At 33.0% G+C, this 26440-nt stretch overlaps 1 protein-coding gene across 10 annotated transcripts in view; it reads left to right on the top strand.

Annotated features, from left to right (window-relative positions):
• Positions 1-26440, top strand: part of Mmd (mind-meld) — a 497564-nt gene that overhangs the window by 257468 nt on the left and 213656 nt on the right. For 9 of the 10 annotated variants that reach the window (XM_064215710.1, XM_026645750.2, XM_026645749.2 and 6 more), the window contains one exon: positions 25199-25249. The exons of the other annotated variant lie outside the window; for it this stretch is intronic. In XM_064215710.1, the coding sequence (XP_064071780.1) occupies positions 25199-25249 (51 nt within the window). The remainder of the gene's footprint in view (positions 1-25198; positions 25250-26440) is intronic. 10 annotated transcript variants of the gene reach the window in all.

The following is a 26440-nucleotide window of genomic DNA, read 5'->3' as shown; positions in this document are numbered from 1 at the left end:
AATTTTGTATGAGTTTATCAATTTCAGCCGTTAAACTCAAACTCAAATTCCTTTATTCAATATAGAAGCATTATACTTACTTATTGATAGTCAAATTAAATACTACCACCGGTTCGGAAAAGGAAACACCCTGACCTGAGAAGAACCGGCGAAAGAAACTCAGCGGGTTTTTTTTTGCCAATCAAATTAAGTACATATATTGAATATGAAAAGAAATAGCCAGGAGGCGATCGTTTCATTCCCAAGGTGTGTTATCAATCATAAATTCACGAATTGTATAGTAACCTTTCGCACACAAACATTCTTTAACATTTTTTTTTAAATTTGGCAACAGAAGGATTTATTTAAAAGATCAATGATTAAAAAAGACAAAACAAACAGTTTCGTGGAGAGATCGATTGCAGTATAACCGATTATCGCATATTCCGAACGAGTTTTAAGCAAAGGTCACATACCACGTGATCAATTAGTCACACGCCATTAAAACCGCCGATAATCATGCAAAACGATCGCCGACCGTGCATTGCAGTTGAATCAATTTTTAATGAAATATGCTTTATCCAGGCCACGGGACTTATAGTAACGGTAACGAGTGTAATTAGAGCTAGAGTCCCGTTTAGTGCTGCATTTTATATTCATCATCTTTTGCCCCAGTTACGACTTAATGGGATTTAGAAATAGCTCCGTATCCTTACATTTATAAAACGTTTATGATATGTGGACAATGGAGTGTTTTTTTTTTTTATTAATTTCGCTGTTTTGAATTAATATTTAGATATATTTTTTTCCGTTTTCCCTGGCCCTTGTTCTAAGCTATTTGGGGTCGGTGCAGCACGACTTTCCCTTCCATTCTCCTCTTTTATTCAGCATCTAATCTTTCACATCCAACGCTCTCATATCCCTTCTCATATAATCTATATATTTCTTCTTAGATTATAATGTATTATAGCTATTTATTTGTACATAGTGTTCCTAGATATATTATGTTAGGGGCAACTGTTATTTTTACGTTCCTATTGGCCTTGTCAGTGCCGTCGGTTTGGGAGGGGATGAGTGCCTATTAAGGCATGTAATATGTAAATTAATATAACCACCATTCCAACCAGTAGGTGTCGTAAAAGCCTATTAATGGAATGTTTCTTATCCAGCAATGAAGTATTCAAGCGACTTAACTAATGAAAGCATTTCCCATGAGGATTACAATGTTACTAGAGACCGGCCTACCTACTTTAACTTATTCTTGCCCTGGACTTTAATTCTGCACTGAACCCAATTTCATATCTTAACAGCTACATTTTGTGTTTATGAATCGACACGTAAAAATATTTGCCTACAAATCAAGAAATGTTATTGAAAAAATTATTCGAAAACAGAGCATTCTTAGTAATGCCATATATAATGTAGTACATTTTTTTATTTATAATCATATATCTAGCGTGAAAAGTAGGTAGGCTTTCATCTTCAAGCGTAAGCACGTTGCGGGCAGGCTCACAAAAGCGCACTCTACGCGAATGCCCGGCTGGCGCGGTGCCAGGCTCGCTTCTATCAATTTGAAATTTTCACTTTACTCCTATATATAAGCATAGAGTTTTAGTACTTTCTAGTTATTCCACTCAAGGGGGTTTCATTTAGTAAGGAATACACTGGATGCGTTGCTATAACTACGATTGCTTATTATTAATCGCTAAATGTTCTATTAATATTTATACTAAAATAAGTTTTATCCACTATTTAAAAAAAGCAAAAATTTCATATGTGATGTGACGGGCGTTTATATCCGTAAGACCGACTCCTGTGCCATGACGGCAAACTGCATGACGCACTAGTATGCCGTACTATAACATAAATTTTAATGTTCCAAATCTGCCGTGCGTTCTGTGATGGCCACGTTTTTGTATTAACTGACTGTATATATGTGTATTGGTTAGAACACATGATCTTAATCGTAGTTTTCATGTGCTTATAATATGGTTAAGGAAAACTTGCATGTGTCAGATGATTATGTTACATGTGTAAACACCGACTAGTCTAGGAGCATGGCTTCAAATATTTTGCTTAATGCTCAAAAGCTTTTAATTAAAATATATGTATATATTCAGCCTTTTAAATTTATTAATGTAACAGTTGATTATATTTGCTTCTAACCATTTTGCGTTCGCGTTACATTAATAAAATATTATACGTCAAATTTAATAATATTCAATTTTAAATATCGATTTGGTATATTTTTCAATAACACAAGACTATGTAAAATTAGTATAAGACAAAAGCTTTTAAAAGAACACCCTTTGCCTTGTTTACATTTTATAAACATCCATTTCTCAGGTCCATAAAGAAAACTGTAGCAACGACGTAGTATTACACAACTTATTTAGGATTCTTGAGGGCCTTAGGTCTTGAAAGTCGTTCGGAAGTTATTCTCAAATCGTTCGATTCGAATCCGTCGAGTTTCTAGTATTCGAATCAGAGAGATTTTAAAATAAATTGCTTGTAGATACTCGATATGTATTTTAAAGATGATATACGAAGACATACATGAATAATGTAATTTATATCACGTGATTCTTCTAACAATATGATTTATAATACTGTATTTTACTTGTTTGGAATTTTGAAAGGATGCAAGAAACGAAAAATATTTAAAATAATAGAGATTCTATCTAATCGAATGGTATCATTCGATATATGTGTTACCTTAATTTAATTCGAGTTCGAGTCACGCAGTATTTTATCGAACACGTTGGTAATAGAGGGCGAGTAGGATCACGTCTGCACTAGCTGGCTGGTTTCCAGATTTGCATTTAAGACTGTATTCAGAAGTACGGGACGCGTGGGCGTCTTGTTTTAGCTGCATTAAGATCATTATAGTTTAGTCGGTGGGGTTTGTGCAAGTCCGCCTGAGTAGGTACCACCCAAGCATCATAGTAAATTCTACCACCGAATAGAGATGCTAAATATTGTCGTATTTCGGTTTGAAGAGTGAGTGTACCGATGTAACTACAGGAACAAGGGGCATAAAATCTTAGTTCTCGACGTGGCATTGGCATTATGTAATGGTGGATATTTCTCACAGAGCTAATGTCAATGGTTGACGGTGACCAGTTGCCATCAGGTGGCCCATTTATAAGTCGTACACATTTCATAAAAAAAATTGACAAATACTTTTAAAATTTTATCCGAAAATCTAAAGCATCGTCCAATTTGTTATTTTAACAAAATACTATAAATACAATATAAAACCCCGTTGTGGGACGCCTGGTAGTTGTTAAACATCGAGATTATTATAGTCGCATAGTCATTTGAGCATGGGAAGGCGTCACCACGCCGTGTTAGAAGTTCCATGCTATCATATAGTGCGGCGACGCCAACAGACGATCTGACCCACAGCATTTGATATTTCACATCAATGCCTTAGGTAATGGGGTCTAATTTACATTAACAAACCAAAATAATCATAAGATTCACAGATTAAAAATATCAGTAGTATCAATTACATCAATTACAGGTTTTTATTGTCCAAAGCATATTTTCTTTTAGAAAAGACTATTTAAAGAATATCTTTATCGTTAGTCGAGCTTAAATAGACAACGAATTCAACATGTCAAGCGGTTGATAAATATTATAACTAAATATGGCTAAGTACGGCAATAAATAATAATAAAATTTCAGATAACATTTAAGTTTTTTACGAAAATCAATGTAATATCAACATAAAATCTTGTTATAAAATGCAACTATTTTTAACCTTAAAATGTATATTTTGTGTAAATTCCAAGACACAATAAAATACAAAAAGTCTTCAGAACGTTAACAGGACGAAAAAGACCACCCTAAGATGACCCCGAGTTGACTCCAAATTTTTCGCTCTTCCCTTGAATTCGGGTTCACAAGAATAAGAAAAAAGTCTCAAAAGTTGGTGACGGCGCACAATGCGAATGTCACAATAAGAAAAATAATACATAGCAGAAACATCTGGGCTATCTTTCTCAGTCGCAAGAAAAACTGTCCAGTATTATTAATTCAAATGATACGATCGTACAAAGTGAATCGCTCATCTTGTTGCGTCCCTGTTTATTTTTTGGGGCACGATGAGATATTTCGTCATGCCCCATGGGTCTTGTAAAATTACATTTAGCAATTCCATCTCGGATATAAACAATTATTGTTTTTAAATGTATGTTTTAATATAATTTGAGCGAAATGTATTCGTAGTTATTTAATTTTTGAGAGTACATTTTATTTTAGAAGTTTTATATAAATCTAGTTAAGGTCAAATCTATTAATTAAATTTAACACTAATTCCATCTCATTTTAAATCAATCAAAAGATAGATTTGAAATTTTGCACAGTAGTATTCTAGTGTCAAGATGATTGCTCTTCCTCAAGCATATTCTTGGGTGAACATTTAAAATTATTTATGAGCACTTTTCAGGATAGTCAACGCTTAGAGACGTCATAAAAATTACTTACCTAATGTACCTAGTGTACTATCCCAAAAAGTTTTAATATATTAATACCACGCAGTAATGTTTTAGTATATTGAGTAAGAGATACAAGAGTATTCTTAGACATAATCGTTAGCATCTCATCAGTATTTAACGAAGACTACTTACAGGCAAATATTGTTTTTAATTATACTTGTGCAGACACAGCTCGTACATGAATGTTGTTTATTTTGTTTTATCAAGGATTTCCATCAGATTCAGATTGTTTAAAAGTTTCCTTCTACATAAGAACAAAAACATAAATCTTTAGATAAGAGCGTGCAACAACGTGTAACGCAACTTTAAAATAACAAAGAATGTTATCAAGCAAGTTAATAGGGTATTCTTGGAGGAGGAAAAATATTTTAGGAAGGATAAACTTACGGGGAGTATGTCGAAAGAATGTCTCATTACAGACACAATGAGCTTCTCAAACAATAACGGTGTCTCCGTTGCACCAGATTTCATTTAGCTCCATCTCTTTTTAACTCTTTTATTTATTTTTCTTCGGTCTGCAATCCGAGATTTGCTAGAAGCCTCAGAAGCTACGTACTGTTTTATCAAGTTTAAGGCTACGACTTTTCATAAGCGAAAGCGTTTATAAAACCTAATATTTTTTCTGAAAATAGCTACGGAATAATTGCACCCGGAAATTTAACTACGTACTTTTATATACATTATAATATAATAAAATTAAGTGAATTTAATTTATGCCAGAAATATTTGTACTAGGTTTGTATTACAATATGTTAAATGAGATTAAACATTTGTGAAGTTTTCAGAATTACTAACACGAAACAAAATTAAATAACTTATGCAATATTTTATGAGTATTAAAGAAAAATATTACGAACTTTGTTAGATTTTGCTGTCAAATTATAATTACGAGTGAGTCCGCTCCTCAAATCACAATGGTCGTACGCTGAATAATTTTGTTAGCAGTACGATTAACAGGTCTCTGATTATTGCTTTCGGAATTTCATTTCGAATACCAACCAGCCTGGTCGAATTTCTCAGTTTTCTAAATAATTTATGAGTTAAATTTCTTCATTAAGTACAAATTTATTTGTTAAGATTTTATATAAATGTAATTTGGAGGCAAATAATAACGAAAGAAATAACGACGTGATCCTTAGAAATATATTTGCTGACGGAACAAACAGCGCTAGAAAATACGGAAATCTATTGTATAAAGTGTTTCGAATAAACAATTTAGGAAAACAGCCGAGGTAGGGCGAAGTCTTGAGATGTTTATTTTACTCCGGCGCGTTCCGCCGCGGAACCGAGGGCATCTGGAACGGTCGTGGAACTATTCCGCTGTCACGGAACTACGGGCATCTGGAACGACTTTAAATGTGGGTCTATTGTGTTGCATTAAACGTTTGGTTGAGTGTAAAAAAGAATAGCATTCGTGTTTGAATTGTTTTAAGCCATTTTGCTAAAAATACTTGGTGAATAAAATTTAAATTACTTTGTCTTGTTCGTAACGAGATTTCCCTGCGTTAATTGGATCATCACGTTGTTTCACTACGCGTTTCCGCTTTATTTTCGGAATCGATGAATTATTATGAATTGATAATCAAACTAATTTAAATAATGATTAAAAAAATATTAATATGTCATACATATTATTAGTAAAACTAGTCGGTTTTACGTTTTGTAGGATATATGTAATAAAAAGTTTCAACAGAAAAACAATCGCTTAGTTATTTTCACTCACTCGCAATCCCCTGGTAAGGTAAACGTTCCAAGCTCTGACTCCGTAACACAATGTAGTACTACCATGCCAGATTTGCAGAGCTCTGACTCCGTAACCCAATGTATTACTATGCCAGATTTGCAGTGATCCCCCGATTAACGTGTACACTTTATAATTTCACAATGTTAATTATCGTTCCATCTCTTGTGGTCACGAGCTGATTGATCCTACGTACATGCAACGCGTAACATTTTAGTGAAGGTAGTACGAAATGATGTGTCTTTTTGTTAATAAGTCAAAAGTGCTGTTATTTTAATTTTATTTATTATTGAGGGAGTAATAAATTGTTACTACACACACAACTGGGAATTTACATTCGCTTTTTCTGCTTTACTGTACAATGTTCCGCACTTTCCATCTGGCTTTTGTTTTATAATCTAGGTAAGTTTAAATTAATGTAAACGGGGCTAACTATATATATAAATTAATGTAAACGGAGTTAACGGGTGCTCATAAAAAAAAAAACTGTATTTAATTCTGAGGATCTCGAAACGTATAAATTGTCAAAATTTTGGTCTTTCGAAACACGAGTCCGCTGCAATAACATCCCAAATAATAAGAACGTAACAAGTTGCGGTCTCACCCGACAGTCCATTTTCAGCAGAGGTAAATTTTTTGATCGGACATATTTCATTTTTTGTTCGTATAGACGGTATCGCTATTTCGTTGCAGTATTTTTGCGATATTGTTTTTATTTTTCAAACAGCTACTGTATACAAATGAATATTTTCGAGAGCCGCAAGGCATGTAACGTTCAAATTGGAAGCCATTAAAACGTTGAAAATAGAAAAAAGATATGAATAAATCATCGAAAATATATTCTAGATATTATTATTAAGTGTTTCTAAATTTAAAAATTCTTTAGATATCAGTTTTAATATAATATATTGTGTTTATAGTAGAGTTCTCGACGAGTTTCGGTAAATCAAAAATCAAAATTAGACTCCATTAAAGTTGGTTCCGAAAAGCGGAACTTCTTGTTTGACGGTGGAATAATTTATGAATGGTCATCCATTGTACGTACCATTATCTACCCAATTAGGTTTGCACAAAGTTTTGGGATCCGTAAAATATTAACTGAAGTGGCTTTCAAAACTTTAATTTACTAAATGACGTATTGAATTTTTAAAGTGAACAATTTCACAAGACACAATATGTAACATTATATTCAAAATAAAATTGAAAAATTAAAGCAGGTACGACACTCATTTTGGTGATAGGGTATTGTGCAAGCCCGTCTGGGTAGGTACCACATTATATATTCAACAGTCAAAGAGAAACGCTTAGTATTGTTGTGTTTTGGCTTAAAAGGTAAGTGAGTCATTGTAACTACAGGCACAAGGGACGTAACATCTTAGTTCCCAACGTTGTTAGAGCATTGGCGATGTAAGGAATTGTTATCGTTTAAAATTTCTCGTAGCTCAAACCTGATGGGCCATTTAACCTTCCGCCTACCTATATCATAAAAAATATATTAATAAATAAATACACACAAGTAATGGGTAAAGTTCAAACAGCACACGCTTCCATGTTAAATAAAAAAAAAACGAAAGGAGATCAAAATGAAGCAGCCGCGTTTTAACAAAAAGCACAAACAATAATCGAACATGAAACAGCGGGAATCACGTGAAACGTACTCGACGATGAATAGGGCTGCCACAGATATTGTTTTGTTCATAAAATATTACGTAAATATTGCTGAAAAAAATATAGTTAGTAGATAATTATTTTATATATATATCGTCTTTTGTTCGTGCAAATACGCTCATTATATAAAAATAATAATGATCGAAGCTCTAAACTCGGGTTGGATTTTTATGTTATTCATTAATTTATCATAGTTGGTTAGTTTTAAGCTGTTTTTATCAGATACACTGTGACGGATCCGTACAGTGTGTATATCATCATTTTCTCTAAACGCCGGTTGCTGTGAATATTCACGGAGCAGTTTGAAAATATAGAGGAGAGGAGCATCTGAACTTTTTATATCCTTTCAGAAAATATTGGAGTTGTTCAACCACTCTGCTTTAATGCAAATTTTTCAAGGTTTTTCTTTAACGCTGGGCACGAGATGAATTATAAACACAAATTATGTTTAATCGAAAAAAACTCAATGGTGCTTTACAAACTAGGTAGAGATTGAATCCATGACATTCGGTAGAGTTCATATGCTTCAAATCACTAAGGCATGGCGACAATAACATACATAACATAATCAGCCTGTAAATTTCCCACTGCTGGGCTAAGGCCTCCTCTCCCGTTGAGGAGAAGGTATGGAGCATATTCCACCACGCTGCTCCAATGCGGGTTGGTGGAATACACATGTGGCAGAATTTCGTTGAAATTAGACACATGCAGGTTTCCTCACGATGTTTTCCTTCACCGCCGAGCACGAGATGAATTATAAACAAATTAAGCACATGTAAATTCAGTGGTGCCTGCCTGGGTTTGAACCCGAAATCATCGGTTAAGATGCACGCGTTCTAACCACTGGACCATCTCGGCTCCGATGGCCGATGGCGACATATGGCGACAATAATATAGTGATATGTTTTATAACAGGAGATACGGATGTTATTTGCATATTTAAATTGGTAACCCTTAAAATTTGGTCGTTTAATATTATGTACGACTGCGAATCTTGCATAAGACAGTTATAAAGAGTAATAGCTGTCATCAAATGTTCACACTTCTTTGTTTTATAAAAGGAAATAAATGTATTTTCATAAGTACTGTTATATTTTTATAAGCGACTTCGCTCTAGTTATTTTTAGGACGTCAAGAGTAGCATCCTATCACGTCTCGTCGACGGACGTGACGTCCAAACGCACTCCGGATAGCACCTTTTTTATGTCACATAGATAGGCTAACTGACAAATGGGCCGCCTTATGGTAAGTGGTCAAAAACAGTACCCACAGATATTGGTAATTTTTGTTATTTACGCAACATCAACCTTAGGAACTAAGAATATGTTGGGCCTGTTATTCTACTGGCTCACTCACCCTTCAACACCATACCATACAACAGTGTTAAGTACCGCTGTTTTGCGGTAGAATTATTGAGTGGCTTGTACTAATGCCGACGGGCACAAATCCTTATCACTGAGTTAATCATTAATCTCCGCACAGCAAATCAAAATAATAAATATATATAAATCAAAAGATTATCTTATTAACCACTACGCCAGTGGTTATTCAATATACTTACTTTTTTTTTCCTCGCAGGTGTTGAAGCTTCGCGTGTCAGTATCTTGTTACGTGGCGAGACTAATACAAGCACGCTAGTTTGCGTGACCGTCCATTTGTTTACGGGTAGTTTTACCCGATTTCGGAACAATGCTCGTTTATCGAAAACTTGTGTAAATTTTCTAGCTGTCTTTTATTGTTGCTAATTTTGTTTTTATATGGTTGTGACTCTTTTTAAAATTATCGTCGTAAGTAATTGTTGTGTTTGTCTACTTTAAATTAACACTTTTTGGGATAGTTAACGTCTTTAGATGGCTTAGCTATAACTTAGCTAGTGCGCCTAACGTGCTATCACAGAAAATGTTAAGACGTTTACTAATAGAATTGAAATAGTTGTTAATTTTAAGACTATATGAATATTTGCTTTCGTTCTGGACTTTGGGCGGCTGATATGATTTTATGCTGCGTTACTTAATTTAAATAAAAAACTAATATAATCAGCTCTACACCGAGCAATTTGTGTATGTACTAATACTTTACTGGAATTAAAGCGTTACATTTATCGTATAGAAATCCCTCCTAAAATTGTTACCACACTAATATATGATATTAATGTTTATACTTCTATCAAAAGTGGAGAGTCGACCCCCCTTTGATAATTCACCTCAACCGATATATATTCCAAGAGCATTAAATTGTAGCCTAACTTCAAAAGTCCCCTGTGCATCCCATTACACTGGCTAACTCACATATATAGGAACAGCATTGGCGTGAGAATAACTAATGATTGATACTCCCCAAACGGACTCGAGTCCGCAGGATCTTGACATGATATTCATATCATAAATCACGTATATACAATAATATATAAATTACATAATATATAGAAAAAAATAAAAACAGTTCAGTACTTTTTTCTTCCCCCGTTTTTGCTTTTATTTAGAGTTATTTTATTTTATTCATATGCAGGTGCATTAACAATATATATTTTACACAAAATAATAAAATAAATGACTTGTTAACGTTTATATGTATATCAATTAAAAATAAATACAATATTTCCAAACTTTAACATGTAAACTAATTTTAGAATATTTTATATTTTGTAAACATATTGTAAGAAAAAAATATTTATATTAATAATATATGTTTTAACCTGGTATATAATGTTATAATTTTTGGAATTTAATTGAAAAGTGTATTCCTAAAAGACTTTCTTGAAATCTAAAGTTATTGACGAACATTAATGTCATCAATAAAGAAAATTGGAAAGAGTACATTGTCTGTTCGAATTATGCAAAATCATACGAGTTTTCCTCCAAATTTTCAATAATAATTTTGGTCAAATTTCGACCATTGGTGGACAAAGATGTTGTCCAGTGTCCGCACGAAGACTTTAACTGTTCGTAGATACGTAACTTACTATCAACTAACTATTTTTTTTAATGAAAATTGTAGGTGGACCTGTAAATGGCTAGATGGTAAGTGGTTACCACTGCTCATTAGCAACGTAAAAAAATTTAACCATTCCTTACATCGCCACATCACAACAATACTAACTTTTTGTTAATGTTTGGCAGTAGAATATGATGAGCCCTACCACCATGTGCCGAGATGGCCCAGTGGTTAGAACGCGTGCATCTTAACCGATGATTTCGGGTTCAAACCCAGGCAGGCACCACTGAATTTACATGTGCTTAATTTGTTTATAATTCATCTCGTGCTCGGCGGTGAAGGAAAACATCGTGAGGAAACCTGCATGTGTCTAATTTCAACGAAATTCTGCCACATGTGTATTCCACCAACCCGCATTGGAGCAGCGTGGTGGAATATGCTCCATACCTTCTCCTCAACGGGAGAGGAGGCCTTAGCCCAGCAGTGGGAAATTTACAGGCTGATTATGTATGTTATTATGTACCACCATGTCATGTTGCATAGAAAGTATTCCGTTGGTACCAAACAAGCACTCTTATTGTCGTCGGATAAATCAACCGACGTCACAGCTTCTTACTACTTAATTAGGGTAATTGAACTCGCTAATTATGATTTGGCTGCGAGGGAAATGGAATAAGTGTTTGTTTGATAACCATAGCTCGTAAACAAACGAAGACCTCTTTCAGATTCATCGTGTTACTTACTAGCTTTTTAATTAGGAGACATAACATACATATATAATTGTATTTAACTAACATGACTGTATTTTTAGATATTGAAAAAGAGTAACTACTGAGTTTCTTGCCGGTTCTTCTCGTTAGAATCTACATTCCGAACCGGTGGTAGCTTTACTTTAAATAGTTTGTTAAATGACGATTCAAAAGTGCTTGTAAAAGTCTACTTGAATAAAGTATATTTTGATTTGATTTGAATTAAGAGTAGAGATTATTTATATATAGTTATATCAAATAACGTTTTATTGTTAGAAACGTTTTTCACAAACGATACACACGTAAAGATTTCACTTATATAAGTAATCATTTCATTCGAGTGAAACATTAAAATATTACATTCGTTATAAATAAAATAAGTAATAAACACTTTTGGATCATAAAAGATTAATTAATTACAAACGTATTTGTTCAGAAATTTGATATTCAACGAGAAATACAGACAAAAAGATCAGTAAGTGCACTTCCTATTTTTCATTAATTTCATAAAGTACATGAATATTAACAATGAGATCTGTATATTCTGTATAAAAAACAAAATCTACCGATTAATGAAATTTTTTTTTGTTTTTTTAAATATTGGACAACATCATATATTACTCAACGAACATTACTCTGATCCCAATGTAAGTAGCTAAAGCACTCGTGTTATATATAAACACCCAGACCCAAGGCAACATAGAAAACTAATGAACTTTTTCTACATCGACTCGGCCGGGAATTTACCCTCGCGACCGCGGAGTTGCGTACCCATGAAAACCGGTGTACACACTATTCGACAACGGAGTTCGTCAATATGCGATATTTATTAAATATTTTCAATTAATAAATCAGTGAAACAATTTTAATACGAACATATCGTCTGTAATACTCATGTATATTAATAAATTTAAGTACGTAAAGACCTTAGAAAGATCATAAAATCGTAATATATTAAAATCTCTTTACTCGATGTAATTTAGAAATTGCTTACTATCGATAGAACCTTATTTTAATATACGACTAACCCTATGATAACAAGTGACCTAAATCTTGTAACACGATCGAATTTATACCTTATCATAATGGTGATAGAGTACAAAACTGTTTGACTTTCAAGGACAATGTTTTTCCCCTAAAACCCGGTAACCGCATTAAGTTAATGTAGCTGTAGTATGTAGCTCACATCAGTCCTATTTCGATGATTGCTCGAATATTATTCGTACGTAAGTACTTCGTTTTAATAATAATTACGTCACAAATAGCATCAGTACGTTATGTATGCAATACAGATATTTAACACGAGCACACTCACACAAAATCTTAACTCATAGTTGTAATATGGAAGGGGGTGGGGCAAAAGACACAAGTACTGGTCCTAAAAGTAATTTATTGTTTGGTTCTTCTTTTAGCACCGATTCGGAAAGTAGATTCTACCGGCAAGCAATTCAGTAGTTACAGAGAGTGTAATCCTTTGGTCCATATTAGACCAAAGGATTATGGTCGACCCTGTCAACTTCTCATCGCTAAAAACCGGGCATACCGTGTGCAAAAGTATAAAAACAAATACCGGCAATAAATACAGGAATAGTATCGAAAATGTTTGCCCGCCTCATACTTCACCGATGAAAAACGGACCGCAGGTCTGATGAATTTATTTGACATATATATTGTTGGCTGGAACTTTTATCTCAATAGCAGCACCAATGCTTCCCCCTGTCCCTCAACAATATACGTCTAAATATCACTAAAACGTTCGATATCTCTTCTCTTTGGACAATGTTATTAACTTTAGAAAAAAGTTTAATATTGAAAAATAAAAGAAATATATCTTATTCTAATAATATAAATGCAAAAGAAATTCCGTCTGTTATGCTTTCACGACGAAACCACTGAACCGAATTTGATGAGTTAAGCCTTAACCAAAGGAAAGGACATAGGCTACTTTTTTATACCTAACACCTGACGACTAATCCTTGAAACACGAGTGAACAGCGGGCAACCACTAGTTTTAAATGAATTAAAAATGAAAAAATGTTTATAAAGGCAAGAGTTTATACACATTTCTTGTCTATACTGTTGATCGTTAAGGAGTTCCTTCGCTTGGAGCAATCCTGAGTAGAATGTCGTACTCGTCGTCAAAATTACAATGTCTTCTTTAATCAACATTTATAATTTAAACTCTATAGGATAAGAGGAAACTATTCTTTAGAGTTAATCTTCTAAATGTAAGTTTTATTTATTTACTTTACTGAAAATAGTTATTGTACGCGCTAAAGATAATTGGGCAGTATTAAAATGAATAGAAAGGTGAGTTGTTACCTCGAAGTCCGGGCTCTTACTCTTGAAGACACTTTGTTCTTGGGACCGATCCCTTGGTCTTTTGGAACACGAGCTAAACGATGGCTGAAATGGCAGACAGACGATATTTGTACGATAGGAGAAGGCTAATCGTTCGTTACACTAGCTAACTTTAAAGCGGGATACCCTAACGATACTCAGGTTGCCGCGACCCCGACGAGACGAAAAGTACGTCAAACATTAAAATCATACCATGGACAGTTAACATTTCAATATATGCATTAACCTAAATAGGCTACAATTACTTTTATAGACATTATTGCTATCTACATATGTGTTTAAATTTTAAACTCATTCGGTTGGACGGAAGTGTTTTAAAATTCAGTAACATTTAACCCATTCATACTAACAAGTTAAGATGAATAAAATAAAGTTAAGTAAAACTCTCTGAGTTTTTCTCTTGATTGAAGTAAAATTTCAAGGTTGAATTTGAGTTAGTTGCATTGAATGCGACCTTGAATTATCTTTGTTACTTCAAAGTAAATTTTATATATGTTTCGTGTGACTTGTACTCGCATTTTTATTTTGAGCTGTTCGTAAAGTATCGCTTTTTGTATATTTTTTTTTCATTACATTTTGTTGTCTATTACTATATTTTGTAAAATCAGCTGCCTCGATTTTCTAGTGGCCAGATTATAAGGCTGACCTAGTTTCAAACTTCGAGATGGAACAATTTTTTTTTATCGGGAAACTGTCTGTTATCGTTTATGATTTAAATTGATCTAATTTTGATCATAACTTTGAGGCTCTGTTAACGCACACATTTGTGCAATATAATACATGCCTTACAGATAGCCAACTCCACTGAAAATGTGAACAGAATGATCAAATTCGACAGTAAAGTTTGTCTCGTATCAATGATATTGTTTTTGGAAGTTCTTTTAGTTACAGTTATTTACGAACATAGAAGTTCAGACAAAAGACAACACGAGATGAGATATAATTATTGTTCATTAATTAAAACACTTCCATAGTTCTGACATCGTTAGTTCGAAATACCAGTATTCATATAATTACTTACGTAACTAAACTAAGAACACGCTTCGACTAACACAGACATAATTGTCTATGTAATATTGCATTGCCCGTATGGTTGTTATCCTTGTTAGCAAACCCTTGTCATACACGTAATGACGTCAAATGTCATGTACACTCGGCTTTCATCAGTCCTGCGACATTGTACAGTAAAACATGTTTGTTTAATCCGAGTTGAGCCCGCAGCGCCTTTGACACCTTGAAATTCTTCTTGTTTTATGGATAAAAATTACCAGATAGAAGATGAAAGAAACATTGTCGATAATTGTCGCACGCAACAATTGTGCGAAAATTTAACTTCAGTCTATTCTCTATCTCATAATAAAGTTAGAAATAAACAAAAGCCAAAGTCAAATATCTTCATATAGAAGCATTACACTTACTTATTGATTGAAAATATGATACACGACTGCATTATCAATGGCTATACGTGCTTTCTGAGACGCCGGAGTGTTTAACACTGCCTACTTGCAAACTTCGGGGCTGTTGCTCAGAATTCATTGAAAGAAAGAATCTAAGCCTGTAGTAGATATTTTCTTTTCCATTTGAAAAAATGCAACCGCTATACAAGATATATTATATACAAGTAGCATCTTAAATGTATTTTGTATGTATGCGTTCACCGCTCAACACAATATCATAATTACCTTTTATATTCAACTAGTTGTGCCCGCGACTTCGTGCGCGTTTAAATTTAACAAAAAAAAAGAGTTATTGTTGTAGCCTAAGTTACTCCTTATTACATCAGCTTTCTGCCAGTGATGGTCCCGCCAAAATCATTCCAGCCATTCTAGATATTAGCCGGAACAAAAAGACAGATAGACATAAAATTTAATTTTATTATTTGTATAGATTTGTATTTTTCATTTGTTCTCCAATTCAGAAAAGCATAATATTGTCTTGTAACAATTTCATAATGCCACAGTTGAAACGAATATGAAGACCTTACCCAAAACATTAGTGACAATTCCCCACTAACTTCCAGTCACCAAATTTAAATATAACCATTACCAAAAATTTGCAAACCGCCCTTGACAGGGTCACTTAAGACGTTAATTACTGGAATGGAGATGCCTGGCGAACCCTAATTACAGTGGTCCCGCAGGCGTCCATAACAATTAGTCAAAGTTTTGAAACCACGATATGAACAGTCCCATCGGCTCAGATTACCCCATTGTTGTTCCATCCCTTTGTGAAAACAAAAAAAAGGCAATTCATTATCGGCTTTGTTTTTATCCCCTCTGGATATCGGGAATTGAGATTTTTTTCGGGAATGTCCTAATTACAATTTTTTTTTAAGTTTCGAATTTGTTTTCATTTTGATCAATCACTAGAATATTCGGATTTTTTTTTTTTTTATTTTTCTTCGCGTACTTTACTTGTTAGTTGTGGATGATTTTTAAAAAAACCGTCCATTTTCATTTGAATATTGTATCTCGTATTATGAGCATTAAGTTATTTGCAACTAGTAATAAATAGGTAGTATTATTTCGTGTAATTAAAATATAATTTGGTACGTCTTATCCTCCGAATTACGTGTAATCCTTAATACGTATTAGTTATTATTTATCGGGCAAACCATTAATTATTCTCGCTCGAATAGAAATGTAATTATCTCCGATAGGTCCATAATTGATTTTCTTTAATAAAACACGAAGAAACGGAACATCCCCGATTATTACAAAAATCCGTTCGTCAATATTGACAGCGCTGAAACAGCGAAACTAGGGACGTCATGTCACCAGATATGTCTTTTGTCAATTCGTGTCCGGGACGAGCCGAACTTCCAGCGGTGAGCGATTTACAGCGCTGTTAAGCGCCGCATCGTTTTATCTAATACAATAACTCTATACCGAATATAATGATTCCCAATTTAATTTATTAAATTATTTTTAGAACTGATTACCGATTTGCATTAGAAAAAAGAATCATGGTAAATTTAAAGTTTGTTGATCATCAACTATGATTAATTTACTAAATAACGTCAGAAATTATTTATTCGTAAATATTTTGAAAACATTTTGGATCTATCATGTGACAATATCATATATTCTAGGCATACATAACAGTAAAATAGAACATACAGTTGCTTTGTAAAATGTTTCATCGCTGTCCAAGGACAGATGCCCTTAACCCCCCACCCATTCGGTCCTTCGAACCGGGTAGGCGACATAATTACGGGTTTAAGTATACCTTGGATGGAAATTGTACCATTTCGGGGGTTGAAACCTCGAGAGGATTACTGGAGTTATACGCAGGTGATTTTTTCTTCTTGGAAATTTATCATGAATTTTCTTTATTTATTGCTTATCTTCGAAGTTAAATAAGATTTATAAGTAATTTTATGCTCAAGCGATTTACCGAAACGTGCAACATTTATCAATTTCATTTTTAAATCAAAGTAAAAAGTAAAGTATCAGCCTCTGGATATTTCACTACTGAGCTGGGGTCTCCTCTCCCGTTAAGCAAGAGGCTTGGGGCTTACAGTGGATGAATGTGACAGAATTTTTTCACGATGATTTCCTTCAACGCCAAGTTCGAATTGAATTATAAACACACATTAAGCACCTGAAATCCATTGGTGCTGACTTGGATTTTAACGAGCAACCATCGGTAAAAAATTAACGCGCTCTAACTGGGCCATCTCGGCTTTTGAATGAATATTAATGACGCTTAATCTAAATTGCACATCGCTCTATGGATAGTTATTATTGTACAAGTTTTATATAAAAGTATAACTGACTTTGTGTTAATAGACGTATAATTTAAGAGCAGCAATGGGCCCAGTGGTAACAACACTTGAATCTCAATCGATAATTCTGTGTTCAAACCCGGGGCAAGCACCACTGAATTTATCTCCTTAATTTGGTGGTAATAGGAAATATCGTGAGGAACCACGCACGTGGTTAAATAAGAATCAGTCAAGTGGTAGAGTAAACTCCGAAACATCTTTCCAAAGGGGATGGAGTCCTTTGCCCAGATGTGGGGCATTTACATATATAATATGTACGTATAACAACAAAAATTTCGTCACTTTTTCATCAGAAACTTTAAGAACTTTAAGAACAGAATTTTTGCAATTATTTACTTAAATTATAAATTTTAATCCGTTTGTGGTTACAATAATTATGTAATTATAAAATAAAATGAATGGAGATGGAAAAGATACACGAATCTCGTATACCTATAATATTATCTTAGCTCAATCTGATCTTCGTCGAGGATGTATGGGCCGGCCTTTTTTGGCAGCACAATTACCTATCACGGTGTTGGTAAGATTAGACCCGAACTGCCCACTGACGTCAATTTATGGTTCGGCCCCAACATTTACGTAAATAAAAGATTTTACTACAATCGTTCCCAATTTGAAATATTGACACAATAGCGGACAAATCAAATTTTTACCTTTGACTGGATTACTGTCAAGATGACTCTTATCAAAATTAAATCTGAGTACTTCAACGTGGCGATCCCTATGGAAAATTTTGCCATATTTTTTAATTAAAAAAACGTTAATGACTTGGTTTGAAGAGAAAATAAATCCCTGAGATCTCGAGTAAAACAACAAAGATAAAATTAATTACGATTAGTCTATTACCGTAGTAACAATCTCTTCGTAATACAAGTTCATATAAGCTAATTATATCTCAACTTTATTCAAAAACTAAAGTACCTAAAACAATTTAGCGCGTGGACCTCATATTTTGCGAGGCGAACGAGTCACGTAAGCTCATTTAATTAATAATTTTAAGCACGGTACCCGTGCCGAGACGGCCGGCGGCAGATCGTAATTCGATTTGTGGACGTAACATGTTACAGATTTAAAACGTGGAGCTAACGGTTATTCGATTGCGGGCGATGAAGCCTGCACGTTTAACAGAAAATCCGATCCTTTTATTTCAATAGTAATTATGCTGACAATATTTTTTATCTGTCTTTCTATTCAAAGCGGCGAAAGTGTAACTCGAGCGGTTTACTTTAAATTCAATTTTCGTTTAATATACATTAAATTCGATAATTACAAAATACCAGTCCTTTTTTGAACTAAAAATGCCCGTCCACACGGTTGATTTGTCATTATGAAATTTTGCGACGGAGGGGACCAATAAATTTATTCCTTTTCACGTCAAAGCAGACTAAAGAAGTACTCCTATCGATCGAGAATCAAATTACTACCCTTCCTTTAGTTATATTGGTTCGTTTTCTTGGTACAATTGTATCAATATTGGACATCGTAACTCGATTTCCGAACCTAGTGCGCGCTGTCAAGTCACGCTTGATGTCGGTCTACAAAATGGCGCCGATGGTTGCTAGAAATTTTGCGCGCAAACGCAAAAAGTATTTCACGAATCCAATGTTGACCTTTCAAAATTTCACCTTAAATTTTGCCGTTTTTATTGCAATTTGAATGGAATTCGAAAAAATATTCATAAATCAGAGTGAGTAACCGTCGTTCATTTTTTTTAATACAAGTTTACTATCGATAGTAGATATGTCAATTAGATAAATTTACTTTAAAATTATCATCTATAATATAATAAATTTTGATGTCAAGTAATCAAATGCTAACACAATGCGACTGATACGTTGCATTTCACCGTTGCCCGGGAAACGGGGGCTAATTATTAAAACAACTAGATATTAGCATATCATAATAGGGCGTCGAAATTTCGTATGTATTCCCGACACGTAAACAACGTCAGCGAATGAAATACTCACTTAGATACCGTAATTGCAGCGTAAATGCAAACTTCATTTATATTCGAGGAACGTCTAAATAACATCTCGGAAAACTTTATAACTCTATAATGTGGGTTATGAAAGCTTTAAATAACGAATGAAATATGTCTAAAAGTATTTAATAGTTTGGTGGCAGAAGAAAGGAATCTTGCAAATGCGAATCCAGCGGAAATATATGGTTAAGAAAAAGATATTATTTAAAAAATATTTATTCTATTTCTTGATTGTGTGTTGTTTTTTGGGTTTTTTAAAGCAAATCAAAAATATAGAATGATATAATATGAAAATCATCAATGCCTAAATTTTATCTGTTACTCATAGCCATCTGATCTTTAAGTAGCAACCATATGTAGTTTCCGAATTGCACTTCGTTGTCAATTCTACTTTACGCAAAACGAATCTTATCTTGAATACCGAAACCGGGCTTTCATGAGTAACTTTAAATACTACATAAGTCAAAGCATGGTATTAAAACAAAACAAACAACAATATAACAACAATATTGTAACGACAATAAATCTCAACCATCCAAAGCATTATATTAATTGTACAAAACAACTTCACAACAAGTGCTGAATGTTATATAGCTTATTACTCAGCTATAATTAACTAGACTGCACAACAGTTAGTTTTATAAGTGGGGGGAGACGGAATAGAACAATTTAGGCAAAATCAACAATAAGGACAATGTTGTTAGCTGGAGTACCATTATTTGAACCACATATATACGTATATTAAATATAATTGTGCCTATCTTGTTGCACGTGAATTTGGTCATTTAACTACAGTGTTGGTACTTATTCGGTATTCCCTTGTGGTATATTTTATACTCGTAATCAAAATCAGTCTATATAATCTTGCTTATCTTCTAATTCACTGTATCATTACAAAACAATTTATATCAACATCGATGAAAACAATTCCTACGATTATTCTTAGCAATCTCAACTGCTATCCTAATACCTTTTATTAGATTTATAATATCATTAATTAATAACATTTTTTGCAATAATAACTACTAAAAAATTGGAAGTAATTGAGTTAAATTTGTCAATTTTCGGCAATATAGTGCCTTAAGAAGTAATATAACCACACACAGAAATTGGCGCCCAAATTGGGGCACAAAGCCAATTTCACACTCTTCTTACAGACTTTTCACAAAATCAAAGGACTTAGTATACTACGTGTACCAAAGGCCCTTTGTCCTAGAAATTTAAGCCTAATTGATAACAGCTGGTTCAAAGGTACTTTTGCAGAGAAGTCAATTATTCCCTTAAGTTAAATTAGCTTTAATAGTTTTTTTGTCGACTGGTGAGGTTACAAGTTTAATAATACCTATTACTGTAGAGATAGAGCAAAGAAGTTATGGCATTCTTATAGTATTAACCAAGATGGTCCGGAGGTTAGACACGTGAATCTTAGTTAAGTATTGTAATTTCTAAACTAGGCAAATACCACTGAGCTTAATTTGAGCTTGTGTTTCATAGTGTTTTTCGCGGCGAGGAAAAACATTAAAAAAAGACCTACACATGTTTTGGATTAAATTCTGCTATGTGTGTTAGAGCAGCGTAGTAAAATTAACTCCAGACATTTTTCCAGCAGTGAGAATTTTTTATTTAATTAAAAATACGTATCAACAACTTAAATCATTAAAATGAAATTTATATTCAGTAAAACAAACTTTTAATTAAATATTTTCGTAACTGTTATGTAAAATAAAAATAATCGGTTTAATATAAATAAATTCAAATATTTTTATTTTCAAACAGATGTAGCCGTTGGACCATTATTGTCCCACTTGGAAAGCCAGTTCTAGGTCCGCTTTGATCTTATCTGCTCTGCAAAGTTTAACGCCGTACTTCCTATCTGGCCTTTTGGCCTGGAACTGCGATTAATTGAACACAAGTTCAATGGCTGGCCTATATTTCAGAAGGACAAATTTGTCCGTATTAATTTTAATCTTAGATGTAATTATTTTCACAACAATACTCAATATTTTAACAATTCTTATTCTTATCGAATTCTGTTTCTAGTTGAAATTATTTACTAATTTTGAAGCAAATAGCAATTACAAATTTAAAATACTTTGAAATAACTTATTTAATTTGAATAGTAACCAAAAAAAAGTGTTCCATAAGTATTAGTAGAAGTATAAATGCTCTTCATGATAAAGTATGTAACCTTTTTCACCGCGGTGCTTCAATGCGCGTTGTGGATACATCATGTGGCGCAATGCCATCCGATTTAAGCATCTTTACAATGTTTTACGTTACAACTGAGCACGATAAGAAGCCTAAGAAAACACAGCAAACTAGGTGTGAAGGGTTGTCACTTTTACAAGATGGCCCAGTTGGATTCGTGCTCTTGTAACTGAGCTATCTTGTTGTAGTGACAATCCTTTCTTAATCCAGGAATAATTTAAGCTTGCTGTTGTCGTTGTTGTTTATATGTTTGTGTTTTTCTTCTTCCTTCTTGGCGATTATTAGGACGAGGAAGGTGAGAATACACTGATGTTTACGCACAAATTTGTCCAACGAATAATGTCCAGCATAGAACACAATGATAATATTAGAAGTTCCATTAAATGTAGTATCTTTTACAGATATTATATTGAAGTATTATATTATAATTATAATATGTGTATACATTATCATAGAATAGTTGTAAATGTATGCGTTGTTTTTTATGTTAGTGAGAATTTCTGTGTCATATTTATCATATACCAATTATTCTGTTTTAATTTATTCACGAAAGCGTTAAAGTAGAACATGGAATACGTAAATGTGAATGAAAAACACCACAGCTCACACGAATATGCTAAATCTACGCCGAGAAAGAAGCGAAGGGAACAAGCAAATATCAGAAATAGAACAATTTTAACTCTGGAGTGAACTTCTGTTTGTAAAACTTTTAATTTTCAACTTTATAGCCATTGTAATAGAGTAGATTTTAATTTAAGCACGTAATGCTTCTATTTAAAAAATTATACAGATTTTTAAAATGAGAGTAATTTGATGTGGGAAGTTGTGATTTGTGGTAAATTTTAAACTAAGCAAGTGCAAATAAAAACAAAAACAACATTTGTACAATTTTATTTTCTTATACCCTTAAAGTAGACGAAAATCTTATGTCAGTGATGATCAAAATTAAATTTCTATCTTTAATATAAAAATATTACATTATATTTACTAGCGACATGCCTCGGCTTCGAAATTCGGGTGTATTTTATTAACAGAGAAATTTTTATGATATAAATATAAAGTAAAGGTGCAATACAGTTTTCTACCAATGAAAACATTTTGTCCATTAGATCATTAGTTTCGGAGATTACCCTGTACATACAAAAAACAATTTTTTCCTCTTTGTAGTATTATTTTAGATTGATAATAATCATAGAAAATAGCAATATTGGTTCGGAGATATACTTACCTAAGAAGAACTGGCAAAATAAACTCAGAAGACCAGAGATTGTAGGCGTTTGTATTGTAATAAATATTATTAGACATTTCTTATAGACACGGCTAACTATGTTATCAACATCTCTAAGCCTGTAATTACACTGGTTCACTGATCCTTAGTGGAATACAACAATACAATGTATTGACGTTTGGCAGTCAAATAATTAATAGGTCCTTCGACTGAAAAGGCTTTAAACCTGTAAAGTTAGTAGAACTCTAAGCCTCTAGTTATTTCCTCTACGTACTTCGCAAAATATTACAAATGAAAAAATTTTTTTTTCTTTTTATTTACTTTACAACATCCACGGGCTCACAGTTGCCCGTGCCTTTTTTTACATTTTATTTTTATAAATTGTGGCGTTATTTTATATTTTTACTGAACATCAGCAGATCTTCGCTGGACTTCGACCTTGTCGTCTTCTTGGAAGACGTGACCCACACGGACTTTTTTTTTTTTTTTAATTTAACATAATATATAAATAGTCCATAATAAATAATATATGATAATATTAAAAATCGCCAAAAATATTAAAAATAAAAATAATATAATTTCGAGTTTTTCTTTGATTGTATATATATCTACATTGATAGATATCTATACCTACATTGCAATTTAATTATCAATTCTATTGCTATCCGGATAGGATCCGTTGTTTTTTAGCAAATTTTGAACATTTCCAATTATAATGGTTGTTGGAATAAATATATACTGTTTAGGCACGTATGAGTGTATGCGTGTGTTTAATCTGTTTCTATTTTTAGTAAAGTATTTAAAATTATAAATGATATGAAAGTGGTGAACCTTGGTTGGTCGTTGTACAAGGCCGTCTAGATCACATATTCTACTGCCAAGCACTAACACTTAGTACATTTATGTTCATGTTTGAAGGGTGAATGAGCCAGCGTAACTACTATAAGGAACCTAACATCTTAGTTCCTTTTGTCGGTGGCGTATTATCGATGTAAAGAATGGTTTTTTTTTTTCAGTACTGTGCGGTCTATTGGCAGTAGTGACCGCGTATATTTATTTATTTTATTTTATTGCTCAATTATGAGGCATTTTACTTTTAATGTATTGTAATTTACGTGATTTATGTTCTATGCATAATAGTAAAACTATTTCAACAAAAAAGTAATGAATTTTAGTTCAAATTAGAACATCGTCATTGTAAATGAAATTAGCTCGTTAGAGTTTATAGTAACACAAAAGATCCTCATTTTTATGCTTAAAACTACGACAAGGATTTCATCGTTCGTTAGTGGCTTATTTCATACCCTTGAACTTACATAATTTCATGGGTCTTATATTACCGGTCTTAAAACAATATTTACCTCCGAAATTAAGGGTACTTTAACGATATTTTGAGACCAGTATTTTATTATTCTTTGACTATTAAGCAAATGCATTAAAATATTATCTATGTTCTTCTTCCAAAGCCACATTTTTGGCAGGCTGATTATGATTACGTCAGTTGTAGATAACTTTAAATACATATTCAGTATTATTTCCAATGCTTTTGTGTTATCTTATCATTTCGTGACTTATGCCACATCCTTTGGTGTTTTCTGACATTACATTGGAAACTAGTCGTTTAATGGCTGTGCCTTTACAACTAGATACACACACATGTCCACGTATTAAAGATATGATATTTAATAAAAAAAACTATTTAATTTTTTCTATTCGAATAAAGAATATTTTGATTTTGTGAAAGCGCCTTTTTATTTTATGATAAAATACAGCCATTAACTATTATTCAACAATAAATTTGTATTCTATTATAATTTTTTGTGGGGATGATTAATTTAATAAACTGTTAAAAAGGCCAAGCAAATAAATTTGTCTTTGTTTGAAGAAATTTCCATAAAGCTATATCTTAAGGGAGACCACGGCAAAATGGCTTTTAATAAATCATTCTGGTTATTATATTTTTTTATATTTATATAATCATCTTATGTATTTAGCACATTACGATAACTCTTAAATAGTCTAATTAAAAAGTCATTAACACCGTTGTCTCCTTGTTTCAGAAGCCGATTATACATTGGACGACTCCTTTTGGAGTGAGGATAGTGCTTTTGGTAAGTGAATCATAGGTAGAAGATTTTGTGCCGTATGCACATCCATTTGTCAAATTCACACAAATCCATATTTGGGACTAATACGCACAAAATATAGTGTAATGTAAAAAGTAAGCAGACGCACTAGCAGTTTAATTTGATACCCTTCTGCGTATTCCAAGAATGCATAGTTTTCAAACATTTGCATGTATGGTAAACCCTATCATTACTTTATCCGAGTATCTCAAGAAATATTGGTAGACAAGGTAGTTTTATTAAACACAACGTTACTGCTCTGTCCGCATGTGTAGTTGGTATTGTATTACACTTATTAGTCACTTTCTCATTCAATAAGTTATCTAACGCAAAAGGCAAGCACCGTACATTTACTTAGTAGCATATACCGTCAAGAAGTAATATTTTTGTGTACTCTTCACTACTCGAAGGGTGAGTGAGCCAGTTATAGGTTCTACAGGCAAAAGGCATTGGCGTTGTATGTATTGGTAATGTTTCTTATAGAGCAGATATCTATGGGCGGGGTTACCACTTGCCGACAGGTGTTAGGTGGTCCACTTGCGAGTCTTATTTAAATATTAATATATTGTAAACATAATATTATTATTTCTCAGTTTACAAGAGTTTTGTAAGTGAAACTAAGAAATGGAGATATGATGTTAATATTTCTTGCTATATATACGTATCTCTTTATAGAAGATAAGGAAGAATATCTCAGTAACGTCTAGTGTTTAATATAAAAATGAAATACGCAAAACACAAATATAGCCCTTAAAATTCAGCGAGTTGTAAAAAAACGCGTTTCCAGCACTTCCTCCGGGGACCGTACATCACGGGCAATAACCGTTTCCAGTGCCGGTCGAGTTTATTTTATCCTTTTACGGTTTCAGATTTCGGTAGATGCTCCTTTGAAATTGGGTGGCTTCCCATCCTCGATATAATTATGTAGTTTGGGATATTTTAATTAATGCTACAGAGCGGGATTTTTAAAAAAGGCTTAAAACCTAATTACTATTTGAAAGACGATATTAATAACTCAAAATTATTTTCGCTTCAGTCATGTTATATAAATATCGTTTAGAAAGATATTCGAAAAGTGTACTTAAAAGAAGCTTATAGAACTGATGTTTTATTTATTTTCAATTATAATTATGAATAATGTAACATAATTATATTATTAAAAATATCATTTAAACA

This window comes from Vanessa tameamea, chromosome 8 (assembly GCF_037043105.1).
Source record: "Vanessa tameamea isolate UH-Manoa-2023 chromosome 8, ilVanTame1 primary haplotype, whole genome shotgun sequence".
In the NCBI taxonomy this organism is placed as follows: Eukaryota; Metazoa; Arthropoda; class Insecta; order Lepidoptera; family Nymphalidae; genus Vanessa; species Vanessa tameamea.
This window is presented reverse-complemented; position numbering and strand designations above follow the sequence as displayed.